This window comes from Centropristis striata, chromosome 9 (assembly GCF_030273125.1).
Source record: "Centropristis striata isolate RG_2023a ecotype Rhode Island chromosome 9, C.striata_1.0, whole genome shotgun sequence".
In the NCBI taxonomy this organism is placed as follows: Eukaryota; Metazoa; Chordata; class Actinopteri; order Perciformes; family Serranidae; genus Centropristis; species Centropristis striata.
Window position 1 is genome coordinate 37,125,818 of NC_081525.1, and position 22,702 is coordinate 37,148,519.

General features: G+C 40.7%; 1 protein-coding gene across 1 annotated transcript in view; it reads right to left on the reverse strand.

Annotated features, from left to right (window-relative positions):
• sema6bb (sema domain, transmembrane domain (TM), and cytoplasmic domain, (semaphorin) 6Bb) overlaps positions 1-22,702 on the reverse strand; it is a 154,122-nt gene that overhangs the window by 9,177 nt on the left and 122,243 nt on the right. The window contains exons 15-16 of the mRNA XM_059340848.1: positions 21,189-21,266; positions 13,786-13,844 (exon numbers count right to left, since the gene is read on the reverse strand). Coding sequence (XP_059196831.1) covers positions 13,786-13,844; positions 21,189-21,266 — 137 coding nt within the window. The remainder of the gene's footprint in view (positions 1-13,785; positions 13,845-21,188; positions 21,267-22,702) is intronic.

A 22,702-nucleotide genomic window follows, 5' to 3' on the forward strand; every position in this document is an offset into this window, starting at 1 on the left:
TAATAATGTGGAAGGAAACATCACTTTTTGGTGCAGTTGTTCACAACTCATAATAATAAGCAACTTGTGATGAGTGGGTGCAAGTATGCACTGCTTGGCTGTGTAAAGTCACAAACCAAAAAGTTTGGGAACCAACGATATACAGCACTTCATTTGGAGGTTAAACCAAAAGTGAGTGCACTTTAGGCCTCAATCCCTATGTGTGCTCACAACTACAAGTACAACAAGAAAGTTAAATCAGTTGATTTAATCAATCGAATCAAATGAAGTTGCTCTATGAAAAATAAATCAACCTGTGTCTTTATTTTGCACATGCACTTTCCAAAACCGAGCTGTGTTGAGGTGAGAGAACAAGAAAGATTTGTATTTCATTATTTTGGGTGCAAAACTATGAATGTCTTCTAGGAGAGACTGTCTGAAAATCCATCTTTTCATCAATTATCCTTAACCACTTACTAGAACTTGGGCCACAAGCCGGAGCTGAACCAGCGACAGCAAAGTACCATCAATAGCAACAGTAATTGTTTTATTCACTTGCCAAAGTTTTTTTTATAAATGTCAGCCTGCTAAACTACACCTTAGACTTTGCCGTACAATTCACAAAGTACAAACATTCTTCTGTGTGATTGCCAATGAAAGCATTCAGTGAGTGTCACAGCAGTTTTGCAGGTACCCTGAGTGGAGTCGAGCACAGCCGTACCATGCAGGAAACACTGTGTTAGGCTCCTTAGTGCAGCTATTTGGAACTTTTGTGGTCAGAAAACATGTTGTATGAAGTAATTAATTTGTAGCATAAACCAACCCTTATTATTATCAACCATGATGACCAAAACTCTCAAATAAGACCCATGTTGTAAACCAAAATGATTTAAAAGACAACGTATGCAACATTAAACAGCATCAAGAAGCCGCTGCTAACTTGCTACTCTAGTTTTTGATTAGTCTGCCGGGTTTCAGTTAATTTAGATGTTAACAAATTAAATCGGGAACTATTTGAGGCTTCCTGCAGTTCGATAAGTTCCTTAATCAAAAGCCAGGCGAGGGAACTTTTATGCAGTTTGAGAGCTGGAATACATGTATTAGAAACGCGGCACATCAAAACAGAACAAAGAGACTTCACAGCCTCCCGGTGGACCTGTCGATGCCACGAGCACACACTTCTGAGCCTGATAGGTTACGACTGTGTCAGCGTTCAGCCACTGATCTGAGGGGCTTTCATCTCCAGAATCCACCATTTCTCTGCATGTTAATGTGTTTATGCACGCGGTGACGGCAGGGATGCACGCGGCAAAGCACGTGAAAAAGTGTGTATAGATGTATGAATATGTGTGTGTGTTAATAAGTGACTGTGTGCGCTGCCTGCATCCATGGCTCAGTGATTTTGCTCATTATCCTCCTCTCCATTTTCTCTATTGAAAGACTGCAGGCACTATTTTGTTTCTTGTTTTTAGCACGTCTTCGTCCTTCCTGCTGTCTTACTCCTTTTCTTCACCATCCCCATTACTTGTCATACACTGTCTGTCTGACTCTCTAATTCCACTCTTGCATCTCTCTGTTTCTCTTTCACACACAAATATACAGTAGCACACCTTTTGTCAGGCTACCACTGACGTGTGCGAGGATGGAAAGAAACTGAAGGAGAATTAAAGCGCTTTAAAAAGAAGCAGGAACGCTGCAGAGCTCCTTACTCGGACTAAACCTTGCTTGCTTGTAAACTGTGTTTACTCTCAGGATGATTGTAAAACCATTTACAGTCCTTCACTGACAGTGTTTTTTAGAGCTCGGCGGCTGCTGGAGAGTTCTGCACAACTCCCTGGTTAAAAAAAAGAAAAATACATTTAAAAAAAACCCAACCTCGACTCCTGAGGGCTAGTCAGACGTGCCAAACCGATCAATATGTTAAAACATTTATGCGCAACAGCCATGTGTTTGCAATTAAAATTCCATAAAATCTCCAGCACAAAACCTGCTCTCAATAGATTCAGGTCTTCAGCTGGGTCTATTAGCGAAGGCAGATCAGGCTTTTGGCTGGCTCAGTCAGATGATGACTGCATAATTACATACCTGCACGACTCTCTTGCTGCCCATACATTCCTCTCTTCCACCTCTAGCTACACAGCGTATCTTAATTTTTAACTCTCGCCCTCTTTCCTCACATTGGTTTCTTTCCCATAGAAAAATCTCTGCTTGGGGTAAATGAGGTAAGCCTTTGGATTGAGCCCTGTGTGTTAAAATTATCAGAGGGAAGGGCTGCAGACTCCCTCCTGCTGCCATGTAATCAAAAGCTACAGCTTTTTTTTTTCTTTCTTGCCCATAAATGTTTTTCACAGCCTATGCACACGTGTTGCTGTCAGGAATGTTCCTCATTGAATTTGTGGATTCAATTAAATCAGGGGACCTCGTTTCCCCAATCTGGTCAACCTTTAGCGAGAGGCAGCTTAACAAGGGCGAGTCTGTTAGCCATTTCAGCTGCATCCAATCCAAACAAAGCAACTGGGCTGTGGCGGACACTGTGGTGAAATAAATTGTTTTGCAGACAGTTTTGTACGCATGAGAGTGCATGTGTGTATACGTTCATGTTTCTCAGTTTTTACCCTCTTCCTCTCTATATACTATCACTTACAGAGTTGGCTGTGTTTTCCTTTGGTAATTGATATTCTCATTTTAGGTGCAAAGCCAAAAGCAAACCGTGGAGAGCAATAATAAATATTCACAAACATGTCACAGGCAATAAATTGGAGAGCAGGTCCGCATAGCATTAGTCTAACTATCTGCCCAGAGGGCTCATATCTCGCACTCCCAAATCATGAACCAGGCAATTTCAACTTAATCTTTCTCACATGCTACGTCCATATATCACATTAGAGCTATGTACGGTGCTATACCATGCGCCCACCAGCTAAAAAAACATGCCAATTTGTTTTTATGCTAAGTCCCCAAGCGCTAAAGTGTTGGACTCGCTCCTGAAACAAATTTCTGAGGGTTTAACAAAATGATTAAACCATCAGGTCTCATGTCGGGGCTGCACGCCATCTGGGTGGCTGATTGAAACTACCCTCGCCTCATTCGTTCAGCCACCCTCCTGCTCTGTTAATTTACAAGCCACCTTTAATGAAATGTCTCTGCCACGACACAGGTTAAATCCTCGCAGGTGGACACGGCATTAGGACACATCCTGTGCTGAACGATCGCCGAGAATCACAGCGACCACCCGCTGACCCACACTAAAGAGAGTTTTAGGTGATCAATACTGAGGAGGTGCGTGTGACAGAGATAGGAAGATGCTGAAGGACAGACGGACAGAGAGAGAGGGAAGAGAGACAGAGGCTGGGAGAAGTGACAAAGAAGGAAGTGTTAGATGGAGGAGAAACATAGATGAAGTGAAAGAGAAAGGGATTGAGACAGAGAGAGTGTGACAGAGTGAAACAGAGAGAGAGAGGGGGACTGTGAAAAAAGCGCAGTAGTGTTATTGATGTGTTGCAGAAAGGAGGAAAAGTGTTGCTTGATGCAAGGAGTTAGGGGAACTCACCATGGTCGATTTCTGTCTGAATGATAGACACAAAAACAATCCAGAGTGGTGTGAGTAGAGAGTAGTTACAGTACTCTGGATGTCACGCTGCAGGTCTCTCTGTTGAGGCATTACACAGCGCCTCCAGGTCCTGCCCGCTCTTTATTGGACAACTATTACTCAGCAGCGGCCACGGACCTGCCCGAGGCCCTTATTCCTCATCAGCTCTGTGTGTTCGCGTGTAGATTCAGCCAAATTCCTTAAATGCCACTGTCTGTTGTTCAATTCTGCAGATAGTGAGTAGAGCTGGTGCCTTCAGCTGGTGCTGTTCGCATGCAGCTCTGTGTACAAAGGCTCCAGGTTTCCTCACACAATGTTTGATGTGCCAATCTGTTATTTTTCAAGCTTTTTAACACACACACACCCCAGACAACACATTTATCCAATCATGTTCCCATACACACACTTACACTTAGTCTTATGAATACTCAAGTAAAGGCTAGGTACCTCATAAGTAAAGTACTTGACAAATATGAAATATATTTTATCAGATTTTAGTCATTGGATTTTAGTCAATTGTAGTGGTTTTAGATTAACATTTAACTAGATTTTGTCGACCATAACAAACCTCTGCAATCAAGCAAAGTAATTGTGCTCCGCAATTACAGTTAATCAGGACGGCAGCCTTCTGAATAATCAGAGCGACAGCATTAATATCAGACATAAAGCCCCTGAAAACTATTTATTTTCTCCTGAAACTTAAAGTTCTGAGTGAAAAAAACATATGTAAAAATATGTGACATCACGTTTCTCCAACCGAGCACAGAAAACAAACACAACAGCAGAAATGTCTTGTGTAAAAATAACTAAAACCTTCACATCGTTGGTGGAAATGTTTGTGTTTGGGCAGAACCCCACAGCTGAGAGAAAAAAGATGACTGAGAAAAACAGGGCCTTAAGTACTGCATGTTTATTAGAAAAGTTTCTAAGGACCACACCGTGTGGGCGTTGCAATGTATTTTGACGTTTTCTCACTAATAAATCACACTTTATGTAACCTTGGAAAACGCAAACTGATTTGATATACATAGGGGTCAAATGTGCTTTTAAAATATAGGAATATATCTGTATTTATTTTGTTCTTTTAAAGATGTTTTTTTAATTACTCAGAGGAAATGTTGCATAATGAGCAACTCATTTGCATTTGCAATGCATCTCCATATTTTTCCTCTTCATTTTCAATTACCAGAAACATTTTCTGAACTGTCAAGGTCGCCAGAGGACCTTGTCTATTGTAAACGGCAGAAATTAGTGATTTCTGAATAATGAAAACAAGATGACTATTGGTTTAAACTGACAGGCTTCTCTTCAAAGTTCGGTGTATTTTTTTAGTGAAATCAGTAACTGCAAGCTATATGTGTAAAACCCTCACCACCCAAAAATTCCCTTCAACCTGTTGATAGATGCCAACCTTGCACACACGCACAAACACATCTATCATCGAGGACCCGCGGCCCACTGAGGGGGTCAGTTTGTGTTTCTCAAGGCTCTCTCTGAGGCTCCCGCTATTGAGAAGAAGATGTGAGGAGCAGAGGGAGGACTCAGAGGAAGAAGTTAGATGAAAGAGCTGAAGCCCTTCAGGAGTCCTCGCACCTCGCCGAGCTTTCCAGAGGCTGAGGCAGCTATTCTTATCTTCTTAGAGCTTGCTAAAAAAAAATCTCTACACTGAGAAACTGCACATACGCCATACAGTATTTCACTTCCCTTTTTTCTGCTGCAATGCCCGACTACACACACAACGTCAATTGTTATAAGGCGCATAGGTCCTCATATTTCATCAGCCAAGCCTTGGTATTCACAGAGGGGATCAACTCTGTTCTTCAAGCCTCTCAGAAGCTCCTCAGGGTGGGAGAGATGTGTGAGTCTGGCATCTGGGGATGCACAGCTTCACACCACACTTCCTCTATCTCTACTTCTCTCTCTCTCTCTCTCTCTCTCTCTTTGCCACTGGTGTCTGACTTGCGGGAGTGACAGCAGAGGGAGTTAGGAGAGGAGGAAGGACGACTGGGGCGTCAAGGTTACAGAGCCCTCTCTCTGTCTGAAAAAGGAGACCGCATCAAACAAAAAATGAACTACTGTGGCGAATGCTTCCCCCCTTCCTCTCTTTCTTTCTCGTTTCCTGTCTGTCTTTTTCTCTCTGTGGGGGTTCAAACTACAGGGCAACACATTTATCATCAGCAGACTTAAGACCTTGTGCTTTAACTAGCTGCCATGTAAATACAAAGAAACTGTGTCGGCTTTATGGGTCTCCCCCTTCTAAGCCTCGACTCGGGCCCCTTTCCAAACCGCAGCAATTAGGATGGAACTGGATGAGACCACGGCCATAAATTTGCCAACAAATTTTCTTTCCCGCACAAAGCTCCTCGCAACATTACAACCACCAGAGAGAAAGACAGAGCATGCGGTGACCGTCATCGACTCTAACATGACGCCACAACAAGGAATCTCCACTCCGCCTTGCCTCATTGATGTTTCAGTGGACCTCAATTACTGAGTGATTGCATCCCGCTGTTCCACCAGTCAAAACACTGCCTTTCTTCAGGAAATATTTTCACAGCACCATAATTGCTTCCATCTGTAGCTACACTGTGGCAACACTAGCTATGTCATTACGACTGAGTGAGTTCACAGCAAAACGGGTGGCGAATGTGTACGTGCGAGTGCGAGCGCTTGTGTGTGTGTTTGTGTTGGTGAGCGTCTGGACTTTTATCAACGTGGAGGAAACAGAGATTTGAGAAAAGTGTTGAGTTGGAACAACGAGGGAGCGTGATGAAGCGGGACGTGTCTCTTCCAGCACCACACACACACACACACACACCTCCACACACCGCCTCCTACTCCTATTTGATGGCTGGTTTAACAGCGTTGACTTTAGCTGATGAGCTGTCTGTGCAAACACCAAAATAAAATGAGCGTTTAGCTCATTGCTGCGGGGAGATTCAGGAGCTGTTGCAAGATCCCAACAAAAATGATTTGGATGTAGGAATCTTTTTCCTTTAGAGTTAACGGACCCTGGTGGCAAATTAAAAAGGAGATGTTGGAGGTTTGACAGACCATTTAGCCCACACTTTATGCTGTAACTGAGCTGCCTGTCAGCTAGGGTCACGACCTGGAAAAACTGAAAGCCCGCCAATCAACACGTCGCGATAACCTGCCGTAAGTGGATCTGACATCCTATACCGTCTGTCGACGCCTGGACCAAATCTGACTCATTACACTGTTTACGGAGAAGGTTTATATTACCTGTCACATGCACGTTCACACATCCCCAACACACACACACACACACACCAGAGCAGTTCAGAGTTAGTTAGGTGGTTTCTGTCAGCGTGGTGTGTTCTGCTCAAACATCATTAAAACAGAATCTAGCATAAATCCAGCTGCAGTTTGTCACGCTGGCTGAGTTGTCCACAGTGAAGAGCTCTCTAATTTAGAGGGCACACAACAGCTCACACACAGACATTAATGGCTCTATTTTCCTGCAAGCAGAAATGCTAGCTCAAACTCTGTGCACAAGTGGGTGTAACCAACTAATTTTTTGCTATTTTAGAGACCAGAGGCGCAACGGCAGTCCTGGCTGAATGAAAAAGAGAGAAATGAATACGTTATTTGTGCGAAGAAGCGAATATCAGCACATAAAGGCTGGGCAGGCTTCATTAATGGCCAATCATGTCAGGTATGACAGTTTCCTAATGGTCTTCAGGAGATGCAGCATCGCAAAAAACATGTATACTGCAGACAACATGTTTATTCAGCTCTCTTAATATGCCTCAAATGCCTCCATTTCTCGCCAGATCTCTGTGTTGTTGTGTCAGAAAATTGAATAATTGATGAATGAACCCACATTGTTTGACCTGAATGTAAATATGAACATTAGATCACATCGCACAAAGATGGAACAAACATTTTATTGCAGCTGCTACAGGTATTTAATCAAGTGGAGCTGGAAAGAACTTTTACAGTTTATCCCGAAGGCATTGAAATATTGCACTGTGAACTTTTCTTTTGATGTGTGTTTGAAAAATGTCAACGTTAAAGAGGTGATACTCGAAATACATAAACGTTTCGGGATTTTCTGTGTATGCACCTCGGATATTAAAGCCCTGAAAGCTGCTCTTTGTGCATGTGTTTGCAATAAAATGTGGTCTTAGCAGGTGGAAATGCACCGTTTCATGCCAAACAGCTGCGTCACTCCACCCCCCTCAGCGCAAATGTTTGTTTGGACCCACAAAATTACCAAACAATAACAAAGTTAGCTTGCTTAGCGCCTGAGAGAAAGTTAAACCCGTAGGCTAATAGACCTACACACACACACACACACACACACACACACACACACTTATACACACACAGACATAATTGAACCCAGTTATTTCTCTGACCTCATCTCTTTCATCAAAGTGTCTCTCCCCACAACACATCGTCTCAATTAGACGTTGTGCTTCCAAGCTCCGCTTTGATCAGAGCGGGTTTACAGGAACGGCATGTCTCTACATACTAATATTGGTGTGTGTGTGTGTGTGTTTGGGGGGTGATCTTTGTTTTTTAATAAATGCAAAACAAGCCATGCATAACCACAAAGCAATACCCTTAGCTACACTCCACTTCCTCATATAGTTTTTCCATAATTTGACTGATCTCCCACTGTGGTCTCCTGACATTGCAGAAAACACTTTTTTGTCAGCAATGGTGTCATCGTCGACTTTTATGACAAATTAAGAAGAACTGAATGATTCCGGAATAAATAAGTAGGAACTGGTGTGAAGTGAGGAGAAGGGCAGCATCTCCATGATGTACGAGGAGAGAAGATGAAGAGGCTGTGAGGCAGGTGGCTCATGTCACCTCTGCAGAGTTACAGCTTGGCCACGAGCCCGCTGAGGAGGCCAGTGACAGCGGCGTGACACGGGAGACGCCGGTGGCACTCTCAGTCAATTTGTCACAGCGGCCCAGCCTAGCACCCATCCCTGCACCTCCCACCTTTCTCAAAGCCTTCATCCACCCTCACCCTGGTGTGATTACCCCACCACCTCGCCTTTCTCTCCTCCTCTGACCTCCCTCCTTGTCCTCTCCTCCATTTCTTTTCTGATTCACCCTCATGACTCCGCACTTCTGATCCCCTGAACCGTTTCACCCTTTCCATCCTCAAAGTTTGCCTTCTTCCTGTGATCTCTCAATCTCTTTTTCGCTCTGCTCTCTACTCCTTGATCTGATTTAGCTGCCCCCCCCCCCCATCCTCATCCTCGCTCTTCGCAGCCCCATTCCTTTCCCCTTGCAGAATCACCCTTGATATCTATTCGACTGCCATCAGCCAGAGGAGAGATGAAAATCGATTCTCCTTCCAGCAGCCGCTTCTCTCTGGCTAAGGAGAAAGGGGAAGGCAGTTAGCTGGGCTCTAAGTAAGGCCGTCCATCCATCTCCCTTTGAGGTCTGACGACAAGGCTGCTCTGAAGTCAGTGTTGCACTGGCTGGGACTGGAGAGAGAGATGAAAGAAGGGGGAGAGGAGAGGCACCGGAGCAGCAGAGGAGCAAAGACGATGCCACAATAATGACTTGTTCTTTTTCAGACAAGCTGCAGAGCAAAGCTAGCATAATTTCCTCTTTAAAAACAGAATATAACCAGCCTAACGACATCCTTAAAGGGCCAGTTCATCCAAATTACAGCCAATTTCGTTCTCATTTTCAAATGGCCATGTTTTCCAGACATACTGTATGTGTCTGAGCTTTCTGAAGAGGCTCAAAAAGGATTAACTTATTACATAACTACAATGTTTCAGTCATAGAACCATTGTCAACTTAGAGGAAACAATTTTTTAGGAAAATGTTTCACTGGATCTACTTCATACTCATATATTTTCCTCTTTTGAAACATTTAAAGAAAATGTCACCCACTCAGTCACCTCAACCCCCAGGTTTGGAAGTCCTTCTACCTTACCTGTTACCTCATGCCTGACCACTATCTTGATTAAAAATCCAGATTTAAAAAGCTGTTTCCATTGACAGTTTAAGAAAGTGTGAACTTTGATTGTGACTGTAGGCCAGAGAGTGAAAATTTAGTTGGACATGCAGCTGCAGAAAGAGACTCCTCTCCAAGAAAAAAAGTAAGCAAAGGGAGGGAGAAAATGAGATTGCTGAATTTCCCCAAAGAGAGATAGATGGGCTAGACCATATCTCACCTCCCATCTGCTGGGTCAAGATACAGACAGGTGGAATGAGTCCAATATAGAGATATGAAATATTCAGCAACCAAAAGCCTTCAGTCTGTTCTACCAATCCCGGTCCCTGAAGTGTTTGTGTTGGTGTGTGTGAGCACTCTGTGTGCATCTGTAAGTACACAAATGTACATTATGTGTCCTGTGTATGTGAAGGATGAGGCACGTGGTGAGAAACACAGAGAAAGATGCTGACAGACTCATATAGAGAGGCAGTTTTCAAAGTCTTAACGGTGTCAGTGACAGTTTGTCATAACAGCTCAAGCTGCGCCTCTCTGTCTTCCTCTAACTGAATATTGCGTTTGCAGATGGCTGGAAGAATCTTTGTCTTACAGAAAGACAAAGAAAGATGGACTCAGTGTTAACTAGAAACAGGAAACACTGAGGAAGGCATCCATATCAGAGACAATGAAAGTGTCAAATAAAAAAGGAGATATGATGAAAAGATAGGCCGCAGCGCCGAGTTCATCACAACATCTGAGACAAAGTGCCGTCTAAGCGTTGGTGGCAGCCGTCAGATAGATGTTGCCTCACATTCCTGCCATGCCAACCCATCCGCTCTCTCCTTCATCCAGAGACAACAGAGCTCACCTCCGTCAACAGAGTTCAGCTCAGGCATATTTCATGACTGGATCAGATGCAGGAGCAAACATGCCTCAGAGCTCAGAAATTCCTCAAAGGCAGGGCCAGAGAGCAGGACAGTACATCTCTATCTGACACCGTTCCTGGAGGAGCAGCCATCAGGCCGCTGCACACATTTATGTTCACATTTGTGGCCAGTTTAAAGGCGCACTGCACACATTTCTACATATCTGAGTCACTGACTGTGAACTGTGAAAGGAGCTTTGTCACATCTACTATCAAGTTGCAGTATAGGAAATGTTGTATACAGCCTACTGGTGCTTTGCCCAGACTAGTTAGAAAAGATTGATTGTGTATCCAGTGGCGGAAAAAAGACACAAAATGACCAAAAAAAGACACAAAATAACTAAAAAAAGACACAAATTGACCAAAAAAGACACATAAATGACACCAATGACAAAAAAGACAAAATGACCAAAAAAGACACAAAATGAGAAGACAGAATAACCAAAAACAAAATAACTAAAACAGACACAAAAAAAGACACATACATGACACCAATGACAAAAAAGACACAAAGTGACCAAAAAAAGACACCAAATTACTAAAAAAGACACAAACGACCAAAAAAAAGACACAAAATAAAAAAAAAGACACAAAATGACCAAAAAAGACACATAAATGACACCAATGACAAAAAAGACAAATGACCAAAAAAAAACAACACAAAATGACTTACAAAAACACGTAAAGACATGAAAAGAATTCAAAAATGGACAAAATAGCCCAATAAGACTCCAGAGAGTTAAACTATTATACAATGCTCACATTCTGGGTTCCTTTTGTGTACAATGAGATATTGTTTGAACAAAAAAAAGTTTAGAATTGTTCCATTGTTCATTGTTATAAATTGATCATTTTATTATTAATCTGACACAGGGGCCACAGCAGGGGCCAAAGGCTTCTTCACAGTGGCCCCTGTGGGCCCCTGTGTAGACCCGCCACTGTGTGTATCTCTGTGGAAAAATGTGTTTCACAAAGCCCACACATTCACACATGCACCGCAACCCTGAACTGATCTAGAGTTCAGCCAGAGGTACGTGTGAACACGATGTGTGAATCAGCTGGACCGGACAATAAACTGACTTTACCCCGCCAGCTCCCATGTACAAAGTCTGTGTAGCGTCTGATTGAGTCCATGTGTGACTAGAGCAGGTCATTGTCCAGAGAATTCCCAGCGAGGGAGTGGCTTTTTTTTAAATTTACAAGGCTGTAAACATGTTTATTTATGCTGGTAAGTGCAGCATTTTAACATGGGAGTCTATGGGGATCGACTCCGTTTTGGGGCCAGCCATAAGTGGCCAGTTGAGGAACTGTAGTTTTTGGCTGGCTTCATTTTTCACCCCTGGAGATGGCTGCTTAGTCTGGTCGTCCAGAGTTCATGGGAGAAAATGATAAAAAATATGACAAGAAAAAATGTCTCTAGTACACCAAATGTTTATACTTATTGTGGATGTAGTTAAATGACTTTACTGAAAACTGTAAAAATAAAAAATCAATCGATTGTGAAATTGTATAACAGCTGCCTTCTCTTATACAAATGAGTCTGTATGTTGCTTTGGGAGAACAACATTGTTTGTCCAGTGTGTGATCCAGGGGGAACAGAAAATTAGCATCAATTTGTCTGTTTTTTTCATTTGTACTGGAATTTTGAGATCTTTTGTTTAGTGACAAAAAATATGAAAGTGAGCTGATGACTCACAATGACCTGAAATAGTTGTTTGAATAATAAGACATTCAAATTGGCAAGCTGCTGGAATCAGGGAGAATAAGCCATCCAGAATAATTGCCACAACGCTCAGTTTCACACCTGACATAAGGCTGCATTGGGCATGCAGCGGGGCATAAAAATGCAAGAAATAAGAGAGAGAGAGGGAGAGAGAGAGAGAGAGAGAGAGAGAGAGAGAGAGTATGTGAGGTGATGGAGTTCTTTCATTGGCTAAGAACTAAAAGAACTGATTAGACCATTTTATTTATCTATTATTTACCATATAACCCATTTATTAAAACAGTGCGGTGGTGATCTACAGTGTGCAGTGAGTGGAAAGTTGCCTCCAGAATCACTGTCATTACTTCCTCTGACCCCAGGACCTTGCACCACAGGTCAAGACATAACAAGTAAAATAAGAACATCCAACACGCGAGCTTATAAAACACTCCATTAGCACTGAGCAAGAGTAATTATGTTCATCTCTAACCCGCTGGAGTAGTACAGGAGTAGAGTAATAATCATAAAAGTTGTATTTTTAATTACAAGCTTCCTGCACAACACTATTGCTGGAGTGTAGTTCCCTTGTGGAGAGAAAACATCTTAGATTTTTTTCCCAGTTCATGTTATTTTACAAACACTAAGTTACAGGAATCAAAAGCAGGATGCATGCACAACGTGATCTGTTTTAAATATAATAACCCCTCTGGTATATTTAAGGTTTCTGTTTCAGAGCAGGACCAACTGCTCTAATAAGATCCCCCCACATGTTCTATAAGGGGCTACACATGTGCTCGATGAGGACAAATAACTACCTTAACTTCATCATGCATATAGTGGGCATCAGCCATCAGTTACTGAGGCTCCCCTCGTGGTTTTGGCGGTCAGAGGACCTGATCTGAGAGAGCAGCATCAAACAGAGCGCCCATCTGAAACAGGATTAGAGTTGTTCGAGGGTTCCGATTATGCAATATTTATCTGTTCTTTTCTCAGGGAGCATGGCACATGAACTCGGGGAACTTTCAGAAGCAAAGGATTAATTTGCACGCATTGGAATTAGCGCTCAGATCAAAGAGAAGGGGGCGTCATGGGAGTATCCAAAACCTCTGTGTATCTAGAATAGAGATTTCGCTTTGCTGTGTACCACTTTTATTTTCATAATTATATGGAAATAGGAAAAAAAGAGCAGACATCAAGGGGAATTCAAGCTGGAATGGAATATAATTAACCACATGTATATGCAACAAAACCTACCAGACCAAAGCAACGATAGTATACAAGTACGGACAGAGTAAACAGTGAGAAGAACAAAGTTAGCTTAAACATACACAGGGATTTTTCTTGCCAGCTCAGAGACAAAGCGAGACTAGCCGACTGTCTTGGTGTTGGATCTTGTTGGGTACTCTAGGGAGAAGTGAGAAACTACAGAGCACTGAGGTGGATTGGGACTTGTGTCTGTGCTTATTTGTGGATTTCCTCTGTATAAACTTAAAACTACCGGGCTATTCCTCTCCTTTTACTTGTCTTGTTGTTTACCCTGAAGATACACAAGTTATGTAAGGATCTGGGCAAAGACAAGAGAGAGCTATTAGCTTTAACACTTGTGGGCAAACACACACACACACAAACGCACACAGACTGAGAATCACTTCTCTTACCGTCACAGTCACCCAAGTGGGCCACGTTTCCCTGTTCAACATCTTGCTCGAACGGCAGTCTGCGAAGGAGAAGAGACACAGTCATTAATCAGAGGACACGGAGGCACAGATACTCGGCCACTGACACACAGCACAGATCCACTCTGATAGAGGAAAACTATCTCAATGTTACAGCAGAGGACAAGTTACAAGGGAGCGTATATCTCTACAAGCTCCTTTAACACTTTGACCGTTGAAATCTTTGTTTTTATTTTGACAACAGTGGAAAAAGAAAAATCATTAAGACACCAGAAGAACTCAAGAGGCCCTTGAGCGGCTTAATATCCTGCAATAATCACCATTATAATTCAAAGATAACCGCTTATGCCTACAGGGTCATTAATTAAGCTAATTCATGCAGTGAATTACAAATATTTCTAGGTCAGCATACTTGTCTTCAAGTTAGATATTAGTGGCATAAATATAAACTCCTTGCCTTCAAGTATTAACGAGTTAGAGCAGGAAAATCTGCTTTAGTCATTAATATGGAGCTTAAGGTATATATCATGAGATCATCATATCGGTTTAATGAAAAATCTGCTATAGCTTCGAGTAAGAGCCATTTGTCATGAAAGTTAATGTTCAACAATACCTCAAACTTTTCTCACAAAAGAAGAAATGATGACATATCTCATTTCTACAAGTCTATCCCCGTGCTTTAAAACTCATTTCCCATTCAGGCAACAGGGGAGCATGAAAAACTCAAAGGACAAAAACATATGATGAGGTGGGAAGCAGAGAGGAAATGAGAACAGCACAGAGACCAGGTGCTCACAAAGAAAAACACAACTGCTCTTAATCAGTCGGCTCATATCAGAAAGAAAACAGCACCAAGTTGCAAAGGGCAGGCCGTGTGTGTGTGTGTGTGTGTGTGTGTGAGCATGCATATAGCTATAGAGTTCATACAATGAGGACATATAAGTAGAAATACCTTTAACTAAGTGATATAACACAGCAGCATATATGATCATTACATAATGTAATACATTTTCCAATTCATTTACACAAAAACCAGACCCACACAAGGCTTTTATCCTGATTTCAATGTGGGTTATCTGATGTGGGAAAACTGTTGACACACACTGACTAATCAGTACTCAACATAATTACTGTGTCTAACTAACATAGTGGTAATTTTGTGCCTCAAAATCTGGCATCTGGCAATTCTGGCAGAGACTATTTTCCACTCCAACATTTAGATCTCCATCATAAAATATGTAATAAAGGAACAGTTCAACATTTTCACACTATAGTTCACTTAGTTAGACAAGAAGATCAACACCACTCCCCCTTATGTACGGTACGGTAAGAGACAGGAGATGGTTTGCTTAGCATGGCATAAAGACTGGAAAAAAGATGGCCCTCCTCGGAAAAAAAGGCTTTACGATGCACTATATTCATTTTTATAATTAGGTGACGACCTCTTATCGCTGCAGTGATTATGACAGGAGCAGAGGAGGAAGTCAGGTGATGTTGCATAAAGAGCTACAAAGTCCGCATAGGCAGGAGGTTGATGTGGTTGACCGGGTCAAGAAAATACAGGACTTGGATCAGTCGGCAATCTCCGTGCCTGAGCATGGAGGCCAACCAGGAAGTGCATAAAGCCTGCAATTCACTGAAAGTTCCAGTAGGGGGTGCTTAGTTTGGCTGCAAAAAAAATCTGCCCATTCATTTCAGTGCAAAATTTGAAAACTTCTCACTTGATTTATTACCTCAGAAAAAATTTTCAGGACAACATTATGGTCTCAATCACTAGTAAAAAATCATCTTCAAGACAATTTGATGTCAATAGTTCTAATAATGGCCCCATTTAGAAGAAAATAGAAGATAAAGAATCATATGATTTGGGGCGGGGCTACCTTTGATTGACAGGTCACTAACAAGGCGAGCCGTCATCAGGAGAGAAGCAGAGCAATGCGTATCCACGGCAACGAGTCAATAAAGTTATATATAACGTTATATACATGTAAAAAAGGACGTTTACCGATTTGGTCTCATAACTTTGACCCTTTCACTGTATTTTCACTTAATGACAGTTTATTTGAACGTTTTGTTCAGTAAAAATGTCTTGTTCAGCGTTTGGTTGGACTAACAGACACTCCAAGGAGTTGCTGCTCAGTTTTCTGAGGTAAGAAAGAAACATTTTGTTTTTGTTTTTTTGCTAGCCAAAACTAACATCCCAGTTAATGCTCCAATTAATGCTAACATGAATTTTATTACGTTCTGGGAACAAGTTATTTTTTTGAGTTTACTGTGTGGAACCAAAGCTATGAAATAATATAACCATGTAACTAACATAACTGCCTCACAAATTTAAATCTGGCCTTACTCAAACAATTCCTTTTAATAAACCGACATACATAAGTGAACTAGATTTAAACTTACAAAGACTTGATTTTTACTTGAGACCAAACGCTTCAGAAATCTTTTAGTATGGAACCATTGTAGCAGTGAGCACTTGGCAGCAGAGATGCTCAGATCACTTGATGTAAGTCTATGTAATAATTTAAGGGACATTTAGAGAAATGGGAGCTTAGTCAAAGTTACAAACCTTAGGGGAATAAAGCATGAGTGCTGGCCAACATCTTTTTAACTAACAAAAGGCATTACATTACACTGTGGTAAATGGATATAACATGCTTTGTTTGATCTAATGCAGCTATTCTCAACCTTGGGGTCGGGACCCCAATTGGGTTCGCGAGATGATTTCTGGGGGTCGCCAAATCATTCTTCAGTCAGCTCTGTCTCCACTGTGTTAAAGTGTTCATATGTTAATGTGTTTTAGTCTTTTTGGTCATAAATGTCTTTTTTTGGTGATTTTGTGTGTGTTTTTGGGTGATTTTGTGTCTTTTTTTGGTCATTTTGTTTATTTTTTGGGTGATTTTGTGTGTGTTTTTTGGTGATTTTGTGTTTTGTTTTGTTCATTTTGTTTCTTTTTTTTTGGTCATTTTGTGCCTTTTTTGATCATATTGTGTCTGTTTTGGTCATTCTGTTTCCTTTTTTGGTCATTTTGTTTCCTTTTTTGGTCATTTTGTGTCTTTTTTGGTCATTTTGTTTCTTTTTTGGGTGATCTGAACTGTGGGTGTGAAATTGTGTTCATTGAGTGGGGGTCGCGGACAACATGTATGTTAAATTTGGGGTCGCGACTCAAAAACGTTGAGAACTACTGATCTAATGAGAGTAAAAACCACAGATCACACTTTGTATTAAAAAAGAGAAAAATTAAAAAAACATTTCAAGCTGTGCATTGTTCCACAAATAGTGCTGTTATACTGAATTACTATTCGGCCCACAAACAACCTTTGAAGAACCATAGCAAAAAAAAATCTCATTGGGACAAGTGACTGAGAAGTCAGTATTCTGCAATTAGCTAAAGGCTCAGGCAGCAGCGCAGCCAACATTTGTGCTTTTAAAGCCTAGAAATCACTGTGACAAATGAGTCCAAGTGCACTGTGAACAAACAGCGGGTTGTCACCTTAATAAAGAATAATGTTTTGTGCTCGGTTGGCTGCCTCTGACGGACTGTGGGTCATTTACTTTGTATACATTAGCTGTGCCTGTGGGTCTGTGTGCATGTTTTTTTGTAACAGTTTTTTTTATTTCCTGCACATTCTCCAAGGCACATTGGATCTATATTTAAAGACTTCATAATAAAAAGGAAAGTAATAAAGACTATATGTGTATTCCATGGATGCTTGAGTGTTTACTGCAATAAATCCAAACCAGGAGAATTACCTCTGCAGCTGCCAGAGGGTATGTGGAAAGATTTTGAATGAGCTCAGTTGGTATAATAAAAATAGAAATTATGGTTTGATTTAAAATCAGATATATCGAATCAGATATAACACTAAGAAATTGAACAGAGCACTAATGGGTAAAAAGTTGAACGCTTCCTAATGTGTGTTTGTATGATAGCTCACAAAATATAACCAAATGCATGCAGTCGCTGTTTAAAACAGATGGACATTCTCAATCTTAAACATATGGTTTCAACAAAACTACTTTATAGAAAAAAAGATCAGGGTTTGGGTAAAATAACTACTTATGTAAATAACTTTTGACGGCAAACACAAACACAGGTCTCCTGGGTAAGAGTCCTGTGTATTTTGACCCATTCATCCACCCCAAATTATGCTCCATACAGAGTTTGTTGCTCTTTATACACAGTCATTTATACACTTCCTCCAACAAGATCTCCATTCTAGACGACAGAACAGAGTTTATTAACCCATTGACGCCTAAAACTGCCTGTAAAACCTCTGGGCGATTTTAAGCCCCTAAAACCTGAAGTTTTTCTGGAAATTCAACCGAAGTGTCAACACTTCTACTAAATAATAGATTTTTCAGCCTCTGTAGCAGATAGAAATGAAATTCAAAAAGTATTTGAGAGCTTATACAAATACTACAAAACGACGTATCCGCTTTCCAGGCTTCAATGGGTTAATACCACACATAACAACACATATGAGCGTTTGTAAAAATGAGCGTTTCGCGGCTCACGGTACAGCGGTGTGTTCTAAAAATAGGACACACATCATTATACGTACAGTTTGCAGTTGTAAAAAAGGCTGCATTTTTGGTGAATTTAGGCTAAAGAACCACTGACCTGATCTAGGGCAAAAACTTCCTGGTTAAGCGTTATGAAAGACACTTTAAAAAGTAAATAAGTGTAGGTAAATGTTGGAAGCGAAATAGTTATGAGGTTGTCGTGAGCCATGGAAGTTACGAAAAAAGTAATATACTTCTGTTTTCACATGGGACACGAACATTGTTCTCCTGGGTGAAAGTCCACCTCCCCTCTCTCCCGACCTCTTGACCCTGTGTCACATTCACCATTTCTTACTACTATGTCTGCAAGATGGCTACACAGGACAGTCTAAAATGTAAATGTGAGTCCTATTTTGCTGCCTGTACAAATGCCTAATATTAACCTTTTTGAGGGGAGACGAGTCTCACTTCCTCCTTGCTCTTGTCATAATTACTGAGGCCACTACACTGAAAACAAACTTCGATAACATTTTAAGTTGGACTATTAAACTAAATATTTTAAGTTTTGTTTTTGAGTTTGCTCAACTCTGAATTTCTCTGGCACGATTGTAACGCCGCTATGAAATGTCAGCTAATGTTGTGACCACAATTTTGAGTTAGCATTGATACGCTAATGGCTACTCTTGTAGCTGTAACAAGCAGCGCCGCTAGCGTCAGTTAGCCGCTAGCTTTCGCTAATGACCGAATTTCACAACAAAGAAATAAGAGTTAGCAGAACTATTGTCCCTTGTTTTGAACCCCAACTTAAAGATATAAGTAACAACAACTCACCAACTTGTTTTTTAGCAGACAACTGGCTTCCTTTGTTGTGCTAACTTACATTATTGTATATATATTATTATAATGTACATTATTTCCAAGTTTTACCAAATTAAATCACTGTTTTAGGCCAAAAAATTAAAGTTGGCTTTTTTGCAGTGTAGAGCTCACCGCCTAACAATAAACGTCAGTACTGGTTGTAATAAGCTGCACCTCCTGACTCACAATGACATGGTTTGTAGTACATTAATATTTGTAGGTATGAGTACAAACTGTGAAGGAGAACAGCCCTGAGAACAGTTAATTGGATAAACAGTTGTTTTGTCACAATATTCTCACTGGCAGAAGCAAAAGAAGGTGAGACATTTTGTAACATCTTATTTAGCTGTGGAATAATAATAACACTCTGGGACATTCAGAAACATTAACAACACTCATACGCACAACAATAAAATCAAACATAAAACCATTTATCCTCCCAGTGGGACACCCACAAAAACTATTTTCACAAAGCATTCAAAACTTCCCCTCCTCAGAAACGGCCCAAATTACAATCTAACGTTATATAACAACAACTGCTGAGCTCTCCTCTGGCATCAGTTTGCAAAGAGAGGTTGCATTAGTCCACAAAGAGGAAATCCACAGTAACTCAATGCAAAATCGATTGGCGAGTTGACCGCCCTTGGTAAATCAAATCAAGACCAACACAGAGGCCTTTAATAGTATAAGCAGGCAGCCTGAGGTGGTCTGAAGGCCCATGTTGTCTGTTCTGCTGGCACTACACCTGTGTTTTGAAGGCCTAATTCAATCAGCAGCCCGACTAAAGAGAGATTTGATTTCACTGGAGGGAGGCAGCCGCGGCTGGAGGTGAGTCAAGACAGACCACAGTAGCAGGAGGAGGAGAGAGAGGGGGCACACACACACACACACACACAAACACACACACACACATTCTTGTACTTCTATCTTTGTGAGGGCCCTCATTGGAAAAGTAAATTCCCTGGCAAGGTAATAATAGTTTGGGATTTTTCATTAGTTTTGGTTTTAATTTTCGTTGTCAATTTTTGTTTTCAAATTCAGTTAATTTTAATTACTTTTTAGACTGAGTTTGCTAGTTTTAGTTTAGTTTTGGGGTATTTGTTGGGTGGGAGATTAAAAGAGGTCACAGTAAATTTTGCCTTTATTTCCTCTGTCTTATCCATCTTGATTGTGTATGAAAAAAGTTGACAAAGACGAAAACAAAGGACATTTTCACTATAATTTTAGTTAGTTTTGTAACCACACAATACAGTTTCAGTTAATTATCATTATCATGTAACCTTTCACCCTTAAAACAAAGTCTGAAATCTCAAAAAAGCCTTTAAAGAAGTGAGGACCGGTTGAAATGTCCTCACTTTGCAAAAATGTCCTCACTCTGTTGGTTAAAAACGTGCTCTGGTCCTCACTATGTAGGAAGAACAAGAACACACACACACACACACACACACACACACACACGTCCAGACAATACACTGTCTGGGTATCTGCATAACACAGACAGTGTTGCACAACAGGGAAACAAACTCCCAGTCACACACCTACACAGTGTTATATGGCCTCCGCTTGATAACAACAAAGTGAAAGAACATAGTATTGTTTAACAGCAGCAGCAGACATCTTGAATCAATAATATACAGGCTGTGTGACAGGCTACTTTAGAGGGCACAGATGTTACTCAGAGGCTCAAAGTAGACACAGATAGAACCAAGGACCTCCAGACCAAATAAATAATATATGGGACGTGTCTATGGGTGGTCTGATACGTGTGTTGTCAGAAAAACAACCTTGACAGCAAGGATAAAGTAGAAATAAATCAAATCACAACAAAACAAACTAAAAACACAGTTGAATAAAGAGGAGCGAGACAGAGAAAGGTGGTTAAAGAGCACGCAAAACTTCAGCCATAACAAACAAACAGAAAGTGTCAGTTTGTTGATGCAGGACAGGTTCTGTATACAATATGACAGTGTGTGTGTGTGTGTTGTGGTGATGTATATAGAAATGGAGAGGTGTCATACCTGGTCCCAGGTCTGAGGAAAGAGCAGGTGCTTCCTCTGGTCCAGCCACAATAAGGATCCCTGGAGGCGATACAGTTCCTGCAGAAACACAGAAATATCACTCAGTTGTGAACCCTAAAGCATCTAAAAATAATATACACTACCGGTCAAAAGTTTTAGGACACCCCAATTTTTCCAGTTTTTTATTGAAATTCAAGCAGTTCAAGTCAAATGAACAGCTTGAAAGGGTACAAAGGTAAGTGGTGAACTGCCAGAGGTAAATAAAAAAAGGTAAGCTTAACAAAAACTGAAAAATAATGTACATTTCAGAATTATACAAGAAGGCCTTTTTCAGGGAACAAGAAATGGGTTAACAACTTAACTCTATGGAGTCTTGGGCTATTTTGTCCATTTTTGAATTATTTTCATGTCTTTGTAAGTCATTTTGTGTCATTTTGTGTCTTTTTGTGTCTTTTTTGGTCATTTTTAAGTAATTTTGTGTCTTTTGGTGTCTTTTTTTGTCATTTTGTGTCTTTTTTTAGTCCTTTAGTCCAACATAAAATGTGATTTTGAATCTTTTTTTTACTTTCAAAGCACTATCATGCTCAATAAAGAATTTTAAATGTTGCAAATGTGCATTCATTTCAGAGTACATCATTTAAAAATCAATTCTGGAAAAGTTGGTGTGTTCTAAAACTTTTGACCAGTAGTGTATATATACTTATGCTTTATGAAGCTATTTTTTTAATTATACATTTAGTCAAGGGGGATTTTTACATCTATAGTTTGTTTGCTCTGCTCTGTTCACACAGAGAAAAATTACCTTCAAACTAATAACGTTCATACCGATCAGCGAGGTATTTGCTCTTAACGGTGGTAATTATCTGGGCAGTATACCGGGCAACCGATACTTCACCTTTTTGCAATCTCTTAAGTGTTGTATTTTAACATTGTTTCGTGTTTTGTCTTACTGTGACTTTACTTTTGCTGTTGTTCTGTGTTGTATTCTGTTTTAAGAGTGTGAAACTTTGTTGTTGCTGTTTGAAAGGCTTGTTTGTTTGTGTTAGATTGATGTTATTTGTTCCTGCCCAGGGACTACAGATGAAATTTAGCTTGTAGCTAATTCTGGTACGACTGAGAGCCATGCACTGTCCCTGTTAAATAAACGAATAAATGATATGAAATGAATGATACCAGCAGAATGCTGAATGGACTTTGAGGACACGTCTTAAAAATGCCTCTGTCATTTTCAGTCTAGCTGCTACTAGAATTATGCAACTTCTAAAGTTTGTGTGCTCTGCGGCATCCCAGATTGCAGATTATTTTAAACTTGGCGAGCACGACTGGGAGTCAAATAAACCACTTGTTTTGTTTGGGACCAGACTCTCTTTGTACAGAATAGTTTTGGACTGAACCTTAATGTGATTATGGTGTTCACACCTGGCAATAAAGGGGGAAATGGAACCAGAGTCTGATTAAAGTTTATGTATGAGCCCAGTCTCTACGAAGCTCATACTAGACTAAAAGTCAGGACA